Here is a 13,127-nt window from a genome sequence, read left to right as displayed (position 1 = left end):
ACTTGGAACAATTTGTGACTCCTCAATAAAAATAAAGGTAACAAATCATTTGTAATAAATTTATTTGATATAGTGGTTTACAGAGCCGAACATATAAACAGCACCAAGCCAGTGAAAATTGTTCTACAAAAACGAGTTTAATACAAAAAGATGACTGCAATGCCTGACTCTTCACTTCTGGATTTGGACGGGTAAAAAAAGCTAACCCAAACCCCACAAATATTTTAGAAAGGCTTAAGAGTGTAGGCACCGGTGTTTGCAAAAATTGCTATGGCAGCAGTGATGACCTTGTTACAAAATTTCAGAAGAATCAAGGCTGCCTTCACTTTATTCCCTATTTTATTAACAGTGGAAAAAGCTGGTCTTGAAGACAGCTGTTGAGTGTCCTCTTGTGTTCAAACACCCTACCTCTGCAACCGAAAAGAAAACATGGGGTAAGAGTCAACTGCCCTCCCCGTGTTTTGTTCCTGGAGAAATCTGCGCTCTCCGCTCGTTCTGGTTGAAGACCCCCAGCAGGAGGTACGGAAGGAGTCTGGCGGCCCTTCCGCAGCAGCCTGCGGGGCACACGGGTGGGAACCCCCCCCCATAGCCAGCAGCGGGGCAGAGAAGTGCAGACTTCACACCGGGAGGCGAGCAGGGACCGGCCCAGGGAACCCACCTTGTACATCGCCAGCCTGCCGAGCGGGGAGCAGGGCTCCGGCAGCCGTCCTAAGCCAACCCAGAGCCTCGAGAGGAAGCTTTCCGTGCATCCAGCGTCAGGTGAATGCAAGCATTCACGCTGTACCTGTGATGCTAAGGAGAACAACATCCACTCGTTGCATGGGTTCAAATCAACGCTGACTTCTCTCTGCAGGTTTTACGAGCTTATGCCAGAAATTAATTTGGTCCCTGCTGCCTTAGCGGTGAGCTGGACAGCTGTTTTACAACATCGGGAAGAGCAGATTAGCAGTATCTCTGCCTAGCCTAAACTGCCACACACTGATGCCATTTTCTTTGAAACAAACACTGGTTTGCTGGACATAAAAGGAAACTTAAGTAACCAAACAGTTATAGATACGAAATATGATGCTTGCGGCACAAACAGAGGATTGATCGCTGCTCCTCGCGCCTATTGTGAGGCTGCAGGAACATTGACTTGGCAATCCCTGTATCGACACTCCACACATGGTACATCTCTGCTCTGACACACGGCACACACATTGCAGCTGCCCAGGATAAACACATACATTCAGCCCTAAACAGCCTTTCCAAAGCTGCTCTTTAATAGAAAGCAGTCCCTTTGGCTAGAGCCACAAGAAAGCGCTTTTGGAAGCTTCCTACATCCTTTATTTCCCCACCCCCCCACCCCCCAGAAATCATAAAGCACACAGACTTAAAAAAAAAAAAAAAGAAAGAAGTAAAAAAAAAAAAAAAAAAAAGCAAAAAAAAAAGCACGTAACAGGGTCACAACCACTCTTCCATCCTGCCAAGGCACATCAGACTGCCCTCCCTCTAGGACAACCTTCACCCCACTTTTCCCCCCTCTCCCCCATTTTTAAAGGGTGAAGCCAACACAAACATTTCCTCGCCAGGAAGAAGCAAGTGCTTTCATCATTGTCTTTGTACGATAAAAACAAATTCTAATAAAATGCATCTTAACTGCCACCCTAATGTTTCCATGGGAAATGTTAATCTTTAAACACATTCCCTGTTGGATGTTGCCACCAGTCAGCCTTTGCAGAACTGAGGTCAAATTTTGAACACCTAAACTTTACAGAGATCTTAAGTCCCTCAATATTAGGTATGCGTTTATTTTTTCTTTTTTAAAAGAGTTGTTCTAGGTTTCCTCGCCTATGGAAGCCAGATTATCTACTGTAAGGCTAACTTTGGTGCCATTCTGGCTTCCCACCAGCTCAAGTCCATTTTCCTTCCAAGCCAATGTTATTGCCCTGAATTTCTGTGTGTGAAGATTTTCAGAAAGAAGAGCAAACAGATACGTGCAATCCCCAACCCCAGGAGATTAGGACCATGACCTGCTCTTTCCCACCACCAGAGAAGGGGCTGTCCCCTTGCAGAGGTCCACAGCGACAGTTGCTCAACTTCTGCTCCTCTTCAGTGCTCTGAATCAGAGAGGTAAGAAGGCTGAGTCCATCTCCACACAAGCATATCTTCTCCTGCTACTCTGTGCGATTCTGTCTGAATCCGTGACTCATTTGAAGCCAGGAAGTCCACAGCTCTCTCCCAGACCCGCTTCATTTTTTTTCTGCAAGAGAAACAGCAAGAAAAAGAAAATAAATTAGAATCATATCTTCATTGTGCTTTCCTGCTCAGAGCAATTGTGGCTGCTGATCAAGCTGCCGCCAGCTGCCTCCTGTTCCCTGCGCAGACAGTAAAGGAGATTAAGCCAGAATTCTGGTTTAGAGGCGATTTCAGGCCAGGACATGAAAACACAGGTCCCACCTGGGGGAGCGGATGAGACCCACTGTCAGTACCAGTAACTGATGACTACCCTGGAATTTCAAGCTCAATTTGTATCGCAAAGGGACTCGATCAGCCAGTTGCCCCTCACCCTTCCTGCAGGCAGAGAGATCTCAGATGAGGGAGGACAAACTGAAGTTCACTCCAGTTTTGAATCAGCCTCTAGTATTTGTGGGCACCACACACACAGAGATCGGTTCACAACAGCTGAAACTACCGCTAGTAGGAAAAGGAATTTTGTGGCTGATAAAGGGTGAGGATGCTGAAGAGACTGCAGCACATGTAGCGTTCTGTGCCATCAGGAGAACAAAGTAGCTCCATTTAACCAAAACACAAGAAACATTCCTGCAGAGGTGAGCAAGCAGCACATAAACCACAGAGCACCAGGCTGCAGCTCTCTGGCCCCATCACCATGGAGCAACGATCTCGACCACCATTTCTTTCTGAAAAAGCGCCAAATCCAGCCAGCTTACATCTCCTTTCCAAGCTGCCCAACTCAAACTGGTAACTGTCCAGGCAGCAACATAAACAACCACTTCAGAAGAGCCTCCCAGTACCCTGGTTAGCTCACGGGAAGCACGGGACCTGTCAGGAGAATAAGGTATGATGACTGAGAAAGAGGATAGCATCCTACACATGTTAGAAGAAGGTGAGAAAATGAGATGCTCCATGCCCAAGCAAAGCAAAATCCAATTACTGTTTGATAGAACAATGACAATACACCTGTGTGACTGCACAAAATATCAGCCCGGGGACTGTCACATTAATCTGCAGCGGGTTAAGACACAGCCTGAGTTATGTCAAAATCCTTTATAAACTGAAAGGCCAGGCAGACTCTCCTTGCAGTCCAGCTTCCCATCAATTGTCTGCTCGTGGTCCGCTGCCCTGTATACTGCATTTTTTTAGCTGAGCTGAATAACATCCCGCAGACAGCCCTCCTGAATGAATAACATTCAGCTCACCTGCTCTGAGGAGGGATGAGGCTGTCCCGAACGTGGAAAATGCCGACGTAGGGGTAACGCTCCAAATTCCGTTCCCATTCCTTATAGTGATCCTGAACAACAGCTGGAGAGCAGGAGGACAAACCAGTGTGAGACCTCAGCATCGCCGAGGGGAGAACAGGGCTACTTGCATTTACAGAGCTCTTGGATTTTACCTATGATCTTCTTCACCATTTCATACATAGCTTGTTCCTCTTCCTCCATCTTCCGCCAGCGATACCTAAGGAAGATCAGGATCGCCCAAAGAGTTACCAGACCTAGAGGAACAAAAACAAATGGAATCCAATAACTGACAGACATGTACTTGCTGGATGCTAGCAGTTTTATTTCCGACACTGCCTCTCCCCAGAGGCAGCTTTCTCTCCCCAGGCCCGTTTGGAACTGAATCCAACCAATTCATTTTGTTCACCAGTGCAACTGTGCTCTGCAAAAGCCTCGGTGCTGACAACACCTGCAGCAGAAAAGCACACATGCACGTGGGGAATGGTGGTTGGAAGGCCTTATCACAGAGTTCCGCCCCCCACCCCAATCAGAAACCTCAGCGCAACCACAGGGCTTCAATTCTCTAAGTCCCAGAGCTATCTCTTTGCTAGAGGCCTCCCCCACAATAATCACTTAGGAAGACTCAAGCTTCACTGCTCCGAAGATAGCTGCTTGATAAGGAAATAAAGCCTGGGGCTCCAGCACCAGACAAAAATTCAGGAGATCTATATTGAAGGTTTAGCACTGACAAATGCCCCCCCTTACGACATAAGCTAACTCTACTATCTCAGTCTCTACAATAAACATAACTATCCCCTTTCACCCCCACCTTGTCTGGCTAGATTATAAACTCTCCTAGTCAACACTCATCTCCCGTTATCACCTCACTCAGTAAGACCTCTGCCTCAGCTAGGGCATGACAGACTATTCCAATAAAGCCTCTAACACTGGAATGCTACAAGTCATTATTAAAGAGGCTACAAGACTCTGCAGCTTCGTGCAAGAAAAGAAGGAAAACCCAAATCTTTTAGGTAGGTTAACATACTTACTTTGCAGACCATAGTAATGGGTACTTGAGGAATACCCAGAGAGCTAATCAGCTTGCTGATATAAAGTGTTAAGCACTCTCAGCACAAGAGCAGGTCTACAGGTCTCCCTCTGCTGCCAGAACAAAGGTTAATTAGAAATTAACTCATCAGCAGATTTATTTCACCACTGCTAGTAATTTCATATGGCTGGGAGAATGTGTGCGCACACACGAGATCATCTCTGGCTAGCAAGGGGAGAAGCTGATCACTAGTATCAGTGACTTACTCCAGAAAAACAGGAAAAGGTTCGTGATGGCAGTGACCATTGCCCGACGGAAACGGCAGCCAAGCCCCATCTGAGGATGGGCCGACTCGAGACAGAACACTTCCTCCACTTTGGTAACTGGTTCCGAAAGGTCTCTGCCTTTTAACCTGATGGGAAGAGGCAGAAAGTCTTCACTGAAGAGAGCAGACACTCCAACTGCAGTCTTTAATCAAGACAGAGAGAACAAACAGACTGCAGATGCAGTAACTCGTTCTGTGCACCACATCGAAAATACACCAACGTCCTTGCAGCTCCTCTTTCCAGAACATTTCGGGACTGGCTGCTTAGCGAGGAATGGATATGGCTTTAGAAAAGGCAGCAGGGCTGGAACTCCCACTGGTAAACCAAAGTCTCCCTCTGCAGCCTCTCTGACAGCACCTCTCAGCGTGCAGAAGATTAAACTTTAAATTGGATTCCCACCTCCCAGCACAGAGAAATGGAAATGTTTACTGAGTCACTCATCAGCAATTGCAGAGAGAGCAGTTGAGGGAGACTGCGAATGTCCGTGGAGGTTGCGCTGTTTTCCTCCGTACAGATGAGGATAACAGTTTAGCTAGAAAAGTGACAACGCATCAACTGTATCTGCAGTGAGAACAGACACACCCTCGGAAAGCATCCACGGCAAAATCGATAACACAGCCTCCTGCAAAATCACTTCTACACACCTGCTGTGCTATCCGACATGCTTTTAACTCACTTCTTTATACACAGATGTACACTGATGTGGTCTCCTTATTAGATACTCTCAGCCAACAGGCATCAAGTAATTCAGTGAGAGCCATCAGACTCAGAGGAATTGGACTACAGGGGATTTTATTTTTTTTTTTTCAGCTACTACTTAATTCTATGTTTACAATGAATAACCTATTAGACAAAGACATTTTCTCAATACACTAGGGCACAGCTCACAAGCTGCTGACAGCTTGGGTTGGGTTACTGGCTTCTAATTGAAGCTGGAGACACGCAGTTGTTTCCCACCCCCTTGTCTTATTTACAACCCAAATTCCATGAAAATACTTAAAACATGCAGCAGAATTGCCCGGTGCAGAGCTCATTTTCAGTTCTGCCTCTCAGACTAGCACCTAGAAAAATAATCTCATGTAGTGTTTCCTAAAAATGCCACCCGCAGGTTTTTAAGAATGCTGAACACTCATTCTGCACGCTAGGCGGACTTGGTGAAAGTGGATCCATTCGGTGAACAGCCGGCAGAGTTGCTAATTATGAAAATAAAAAAATGGGAGTATATTGTATCACACAGCTCCTGACACGAGCAGTGCTCCCGTATAAAAACATGAACTTGAAAACTCTGGATTGCAGCCCACCTACAAATCCAAACCTGCCACTAAGGAAACTATGTCCTGTCCTGGGAATTTGCCACACACCAATAATCAAAGCAGTAGACGTTGTCTCATCCTTAGATCACAGCAGCAGCAGCAGAATTATTTTTTTTTTTTTTTTTTTTTTTTAGAGAAAAATCGAGCAGTGGGAATTCATACAAGCTATGCCCACCAACTCCAACGTTACTACTGTTACAATTCATTTAATCAGAGATACATTTAGCAATGTTAAAACGCAAACAAAAAATGCGGACGAGTTAACACAGAGTAGAGGCAGCCTATGCTTCCTGGAGGAAGATAATGATGTCTGCGGACTCTGGATAACAGTCTTTCATTAGGTTATGGCTTGAATGTTGTATTTTTTACCTGAAAAAACTACTCTTTTTGCCATTTCTCACATACTGAAGAGACCACTAGCCAAGAAACCCAAGAGAAAAAAAGCCCCACGGATGACCGATCAACACCCTGCATAGTCAGTCAAGCCATTCATTTCACCATGTACTGTGTGTTCTGCCAGAAAGACAATGACACTAAAGAAAAGATAACACTCAACAATCCATTTTCCTCTCCTCCTCACCAGGACTTGCCGCAAAGGATCCCAAAGCCTGGGTGGTGTTACCTATTGAAGGCAGTGCTTTGCTGTCCAATAAATCCTTCGGTCAAAGGAGGCAGTTTGACATGATAGTGACACTCTGTCTCCAATAATGGTACCGAAGAAAAGTTATCTTGGGGAAAGTGACTACATGGGCAAGTTTAATACGCGTGCTGTAGTTGCAGGACTGGAGGCAGGACACTGACCACCACTTCTAAACCTTGCAGGAGGAACAACACGACTGTTGATAGCTGTAAGTAGCCCTGACCTCAGATTTACACCTCATCGGCAAGACAGCACGTTCATGAACGCGATGTCCCCCAGCGCAAAGGCTGGGAAAGAGACTCCCAAGGAATGAGCTCGGTTGCCAGTTTTTGCTGCAGAGCTGTACTTTTCGTTTGGAAGCTTGCCCAGCAAGCACTGACAAAGCCAATCCCAGATTATCTTCTGAAATCTAACAGCGTACGGGAGCTTTTAGGGCACACCACAGAGGATGTCAAATTACCTATCGGCCAACACCAAGAAACATATCTTTGACACAGCGGGCTTCCACTTACCATATTCCTAAATCCTTGTTACTGTTTAGTATCCAGTGCAGGGCAGCGTCAAACTTCTGTGGGGAACTACTAGTTACATTCTGTTCAGAAGAATCCATAAGAAGATTAGTTCTCCATTCATTTAAAATACCAAATAACATTATTTTGTAACAGGAGTGAGAGAATTCATTCCGTATGGTCTGTCCCTAGGTTAATTCTTATCATAATTCTGCAAAATGGAGGAAGGAGAACTAAATCTGAAGGTCTGTCTGGACTAAAGTCTTCTGACTACAGTAGATGATGCATGAAGCACTTGGTGAAATAACACTATCCCAGACTGTTAAGACTAACCACTAAATACAATATAATCTTACTGACAGTTTACCATGAAAGAAATGGAATGCTAGATCAAAGCAGTCTGTCTTCTGACACTTTGGGATATAGAAAAATCCTTCTTCTGCCCAGCCCTCAATCCAGGGAAATTTCTGGTTTCAGAAGACTGATGACTCCAGTGAAACAACAAACCATTAAGTTAGATTTACAGGGGCTGAATCAGAGATGTAGGAGAAGATTATTTTCAAAAGAACTGCTGAGAACAGGACTGGCCAAAGGGGAAGCCAGAGATATGGGAACGAATCAAAACAGGATGGGGAAGTAAAACAGATGGTGAATTGCCTTAGTATCTATTATTTATTGCCTTATAAGAGACTAAGCACTATGTTATAACAATAGCTGTTCACAGCCTACTCACCACCACGTGATCCCTCGCTTCACTAACCCAAACGCATTTGCTTTTTAGATTCTCAGGGTTTCCGCATTCAAAATTACCTGGTAAAAAAGTCAGAAAGAAATAATGTTTTGAAAAAAAGCCCTTGATCAGTTCAGAAATACACTGAACTGTCTGGAAATGCTATCCTTTAAAATCGCCTATAGCTCTGGGCAAAATGATTACAAGGTAAGATTTATACCGTAGGCAGATAAGATTATGACTATTAATAAAATGCTCAGGCACTGCATATAGGTTGGGTAAGGGCAATCAAACCTCATGCTTCAGTGTGTGAGCTACTCAACACAGAACGGGGGTGGGGTGGGGCGAGAAACACTGTTTCCCCCCCCCGGCAGAGTACATAACCACCTTTCCGGCCTGACACCCTGCAGAGGGGCTCCTTCCGTCAGGTATCAAAGACTGTGGTTTTGGAGTTAATGATCAGCATTCAAAATGCTTCTAGGGAGCCTAAATCGCAGCTCTACTCTTTACCCAGGCAGAGAAATGCTGGCGAGGAACTAAATCTTCTAAATCTTGCTTCACAAAGTTGACTAAACAAATGTGCTGAGAGACTGTGGAAACCTGGTGGAAATTCTGCAGCTGCCAAAGCCTGATTTGAAAAGATTTAGACATTCTGTGAAGCTTAAGTATCTAAAGGCTTCAGTCTTGTTGAGGTCTGAAATCTAGAAAACAGAACTTAAGCACTTTTACTGATTAACACTGCTATACATCTTGCTGAGCAAGTTTCTGCTCATACACTGAAATTTCTAGCTGCCTCCTCCACCACAAAATACTAGTTATGGACCAGATTTCTCATACATAATAGAGCCTGGCTGAACTAATGCGCTCTGCTAGCTCCTCGGCTAAGACAGCTTGGCTTACTCTGTACCGAGAAAAAACTGAGAGCACTACATAATCAGCCGCCCCATTTCAGCAGAGAGCTGGCAATTTCTTAAGTCACTTTGACTTTATTTGTAAGAACACATCAGCTTACACTTACTGGCTCTGAGTGTCTTGAAGACAATCTCAAGATGCTGGTAGAAAAGAACCATAAAACTGAATTTTTCTACCTCAAACTCCCAATATATCAAGTGTAAATAAGGACCACTCCGCAAGAGCACAGTGATACGAGTGCATTAGCTAAGCACTATTCAGAATAAAAATAAACACATCTTTTTCTATTTTTCTATTACCTGACTTTCTCTGAGCTCTTCAAGTGGAACTGACTGTTCCATAAACTACTCTCTTCCAACTGAGGTTAAAAACATCCAGACAGCTGGGAGAGGCAGTTCGCTGAACGCTAGTAAGTGTTTTATCACAACAATTGGAACTTACCAGCTTGTATGGACAAGTAGTTATACAGCTCGTGCAGCACATTCATTATTACGTCCTTCTGTTTAGCTTGACAGAACTGAAAGTCAGAAACAGGTAACACACATGAATAGACCAGCAGCAACAGGACAGCAGTCAGACTAGCTAAAAATACCAAACCCAAATACCAGCAGTGGGGTTTGGCTCAGTCACGTACCACTAGTTCAAATTAAACTTACCCACCGCAAACAGCTACAGTTTCTGAGTCAAAACCAAGCTAGGGCACCCCCCAAAAGCGCCACTGGTGCCCACAGCCCAGACTGCACCTCCAGACAACCCCTCTGACTGACCACGGAGGGGATTCTTTGCCTCCAGAACATCACAGGAGACTTAACCGTAACTCTAATCCAAAACGAAATTGTCTCTCTCCTAATACTACAGGATGATAAAAGAAACCGGGCTGTACAGACGTTTTATCTTGGAGTTTAGGGAATTAGTTGGATTAAATCTTGTATTGTTAAAGCCGAACACAGCTTTACTGCAAACCAATATCACTTCTGTTACAACTATTAAAGAAACTGATTCACATAATTGGGAATTTAAATTTTTATCTTTCGGAGTCTCGTATACAGTCCTAATTTAATCTGGCCCATTAATTCCAACTCATCAAGCCACATTTTTTCTGTAAGACGATAGAACTAATTATTTTACAGTGATACTGATATTGTTGCAAGTTACCTAGAATAATTACTCTTCTGAGAGAATCCCCCATCCACAATACTTGAAGATAAATAAATATATGCTTACATCATCCGTTCTTTTGTCACAATCCACAGGCAAGAGATTAACTATGAGAGAGAAGGGGAGGGTGAGTTAGCCGGCTGCAAAACAAGAGCTTTGATCAAGAAAGTAATTAGCTTTTTAAAAGAAGGCTCTGCTTTAAAGGCTGATTCTGCTATTCCTAATCTCACTCTACGCGGTACCTTGCTATGCAAATAACGCATTCAAAGCGCTGCTTTGGTAGGCAGCACTGAAAGCAAAACAAATAAAATGGGCACAAGTGCTGAATTCTGTTCAGCTGGAAAGTAAAAACTGAACGTTTTAACAGCTCCTGTTTAAGTAGATGTTTCACGCTCTTTAACTATCCCCTGCTTCACACTGATCTTTTACAATCTAGCAATGCCACTTGCTGCACGCCACGGTCACCTGAAATATCATGGCGATAACAGGGATTTAAATCAAGCCTCCTCAAGGAAAAAGCAGAGGATTTATTTTATTCGGAGCTGTTAGCCCTGCAGATGATGGCCTCTGGTTAACAGCTCCCTCCCGCCCCGACAACTGGATCCACACCGGCCACCGGTCCACCATGCAGTACTTTCTAGCGATCTTAACTCCCCGACAATTCAAAGAATTTGCAGCTGTGCTGCAAGATTTCTTGCTTCAAAATGCCACGGGTTTCAAAAATGTCTAACAAAGTTGTAAAGGGTGCATCAGAAATTCAGTGACATTGGACAGTTTTATCCCGACTTTGAGAAAGGAGGAAACAGCTTCCCCAGCCCATGCACAGCGCACAGACACCTACGGGCACCGTGTACCGAGTTTAAGGGCTTTTCACCTTCCCAACCACATCCCAAACCTCCTCTTCTTTCAGTTCGAAGCCATGAGATGACAATATTTCCACCTGTTCTAGCTGGGGAACTCTGCTTTGAAAACCAGCTGATGGGGAAGCCCCTTTTTATTTCTCATCAAAGCTCTGCCACGCTTGAAGTACCAATTCAACCGCCGCACTTCGCACGTGGCCAGGATAAAGGCCACGGAGGGCTGTGCTGTGCCGGGGCTAACAGTAAAAACACACAACGGGCAATTACACAGACGTTATGTTACACAATGGACAATCATAAAATACATCCTTGGCCTAGCAGGAATGTCACTCTCCATAAAACCCATGATTTTGAAGAAGCGAAGGCCAAATTCAGTTGAAAAAAAAAGCACACACTTGGCTTAACTTTCCATGACTAACAAGGTTTCCCATGGGCAAGGGGAGATGGAAATGGGGCCAGAAACGGAGACGTTATGGCAATGAGGATGATAAATGCGATGGCAGTAATAAAGGCAAAGAGGAAAAGAAAGGTAAAGAATAAAGCTTAAAAGCAGGACGAAATCAGTGCACGTACAGTTCTCCTCTCTCTTGTCAAGCCAGCCTGACCCCATCATCTTCACCATGAGGATGCCCAGGAAAATCAGCAGCAGCACAAAGCTGGCGAGGCAAAGGAACTGGGAGAGGTAGTACTCGAGGCCTTTGGCCTTTCCCTCCGTCTGCTGCTTGGGGGTCGACCGCAACAAGCGAGGGCGGGAGGTCACTCCCTGTCCTGCTCCCGACCTGTCCCACCAGCTCCCCGAGGTCAGCCCCGCATCGCCTGCAGCCCTCCACGGGAACCGCCGGGTCAGGCCCCCCCCCCACCCGCTGGGGTTCAGCTCCCTGTCCGCCTCCTTCCGAGCACTGGAAGCCAAATCCTCTTTCCCTCTCCCAAAGTGGTGACTCAAGCCCCCATGTCCCCCCGAGGCGCCCCAGTGGGTGCTGGGTGTCACCTCGCTTTCCCGCCGCCACAAGCTGTTAGAGGGGAGCCCCTTCCTCTCCCCTGCTGTCTCCCACTGGGCCCGGGAGCTCTGCCCCCCAGTTCCTCCTCCCGACGTGCCCCAGTAGCTCCTGGATTTCAGAGGCCCGCTCTCATCGCTGGGAAGGGGTTTGGGGCCGAGCCCCGCACTCCTGCCTGCGGAGGTACCCCAGGAGGACGCGGAGCTCAGCCCCCCGACCCCATCCAGGGATGTCCCCGACGCAGCCCTGACGCCAAACCCCCCACTTCTCTCTGCGGACGGGCTCCACTGGGACGTGGTGCTCGACCCCCGAAACCTGTCCAGGGATGGCCTCAACCCAGTGCCCAGCCCCCCACTTCTCTCTGCTGACGTGTCCCACTGCAACGAGGAGCCTGCGCCCCGAAACCCATCCCGGGATGGCTCCAGCCCGGCGCTGAGCTCTGAGCTCCTCTCGCTAAACGTGTTCCACTGGGACGTGGAGCTCAGCCCCCCGAACCCATCCGGGGACGCCCCCAACCCAGCGCTGAGCCCCCTGCTGCGCCCTGCAGATGCGCCCCACTGCGAAGGGGTGCTCAGCCCCCCAAGCCCATCCAGGGACGCCCCCAGCCCGGCCCCTCCACCTCTCTCCACAGACGTCCCCCACTGCGCTGAGGTGCTGAGCCCCCCAAAGCTGTCCCGGGACAGGCCGCCCTCGGCGCCGGTGCCCAGGCCTCCGCCGCGGCCCGGGGGGGACCCGCGGGAGTCCCCCCAGGCCAGCCCGCCACCCTCCCCAGACGTCCCCCAGCGGGACGCGGGCTGTTGTCCCCCTCCTTCCTCATCCTCTTCCTCCTCATCCTCCTCCTCATCCTCCTCCTCCTCCTCCTCACTGTCGCGGGCGGCCCCGACGGCGCTGAGGTCGAAGCCGGCGCGCTGCCGCGAAGGCGAGGCCTGCTGCGGCCTGGCGGGGGTGCGGGCCGGGCTGGGCGGCGCGCCGCGGCCCCTGCGCTTGGCCGCCGCCACCTCGGCTCGCAGGCAGCCCAGCTTCTTAATGTAGACCTTGCGGGTGGTGGCGGTGATGGGCCCCGGCCGGTAACCGAGCGCGATCAGCTCCTTCCGGAGCTCCGCGTCTGTCAGCTCCGCCATGGCCGCGGCGCTGACACCAGGCCCCGCCGGAAGCGCTCCGCGAGTAGGGAAGCGCGGCCGCCATCTTGGGAGGGG

General features: G+C 47.7%; 1 protein-coding gene across 1 annotated transcript; it reads right to left on the bottom strand.

The window, feature by feature from the left end:
- Nucleotides 1-45: 45 nt before the first annotated feature.
- On the bottom strand, nucleotides 46-13,124 carry LEMD2 (LEM domain nuclear envelope protein 2). Its single transcript, XM_080366988.1, has 9 exons — nucleotides 11,510-13,124; nucleotides 10,143-10,183; nucleotides 9,360-9,435; nucleotides 8,010-8,086; nucleotides 7,280-7,359; nucleotides 4,755-4,900; nucleotides 3,614-3,715; nucleotides 3,420-3,522; nucleotides 46-2,242 (listed from the first exon to the last, which is right to left on the bottom strand). The coding sequence occupies exons 1-9, from the start codon at nucleotides 13,050-13,052 to the stop codon at nucleotides 2,092-2,094; spliced, it is 2,319 nt and encodes a 772-aa protein (XP_080223114.1). The 5' UTR covers nucleotides 13,053-13,124; the 3' UTR covers nucleotides 46-2,091.
- Between the last annotated feature and the right edge of the window lie 3 nt (nucleotides 13,125-13,127).

Source organism: Falco punctatus (genome assembly GCF_963210335.1).
Source record: "Falco punctatus genome assembly, chromosome: 17".
Lineage (NCBI taxonomy): Eukaryota > Metazoa > Chordata > Aves > Falconiformes > Falconidae > Falco > Falco punctatus.
The sequence above is the reverse complement of the archived record's forward strand: the minus strand, read 5'-3'. Positions and strand labels throughout refer to the sequence as shown.

Excerpts from the sequence above, each read along its gene's own strand:
- LEMD2 (XM_080366988.1), bottom strand. The coding sequence starts at position 13,052 with ATGGCGGAGCTGACAGACGCGGAGCTCCGGAAGGAGCTGATCGCGCTC. Across the intron at positions 8,087-9,359 it reads CTACTTGTCCATACAAGCTG|GTAATTTTGAATGCGGAAAC; the intron begins GTAAGTTCCAAT and ends CTTTTTTACCAG. Across the intron at positions 3,523-3,613 it reads AATGGTGAAGAAGATCATAG|CTGTTGTTCAGGATCACTAT; the intron begins GTAAAATCCAAG and ends CCTGCTCTCCAG.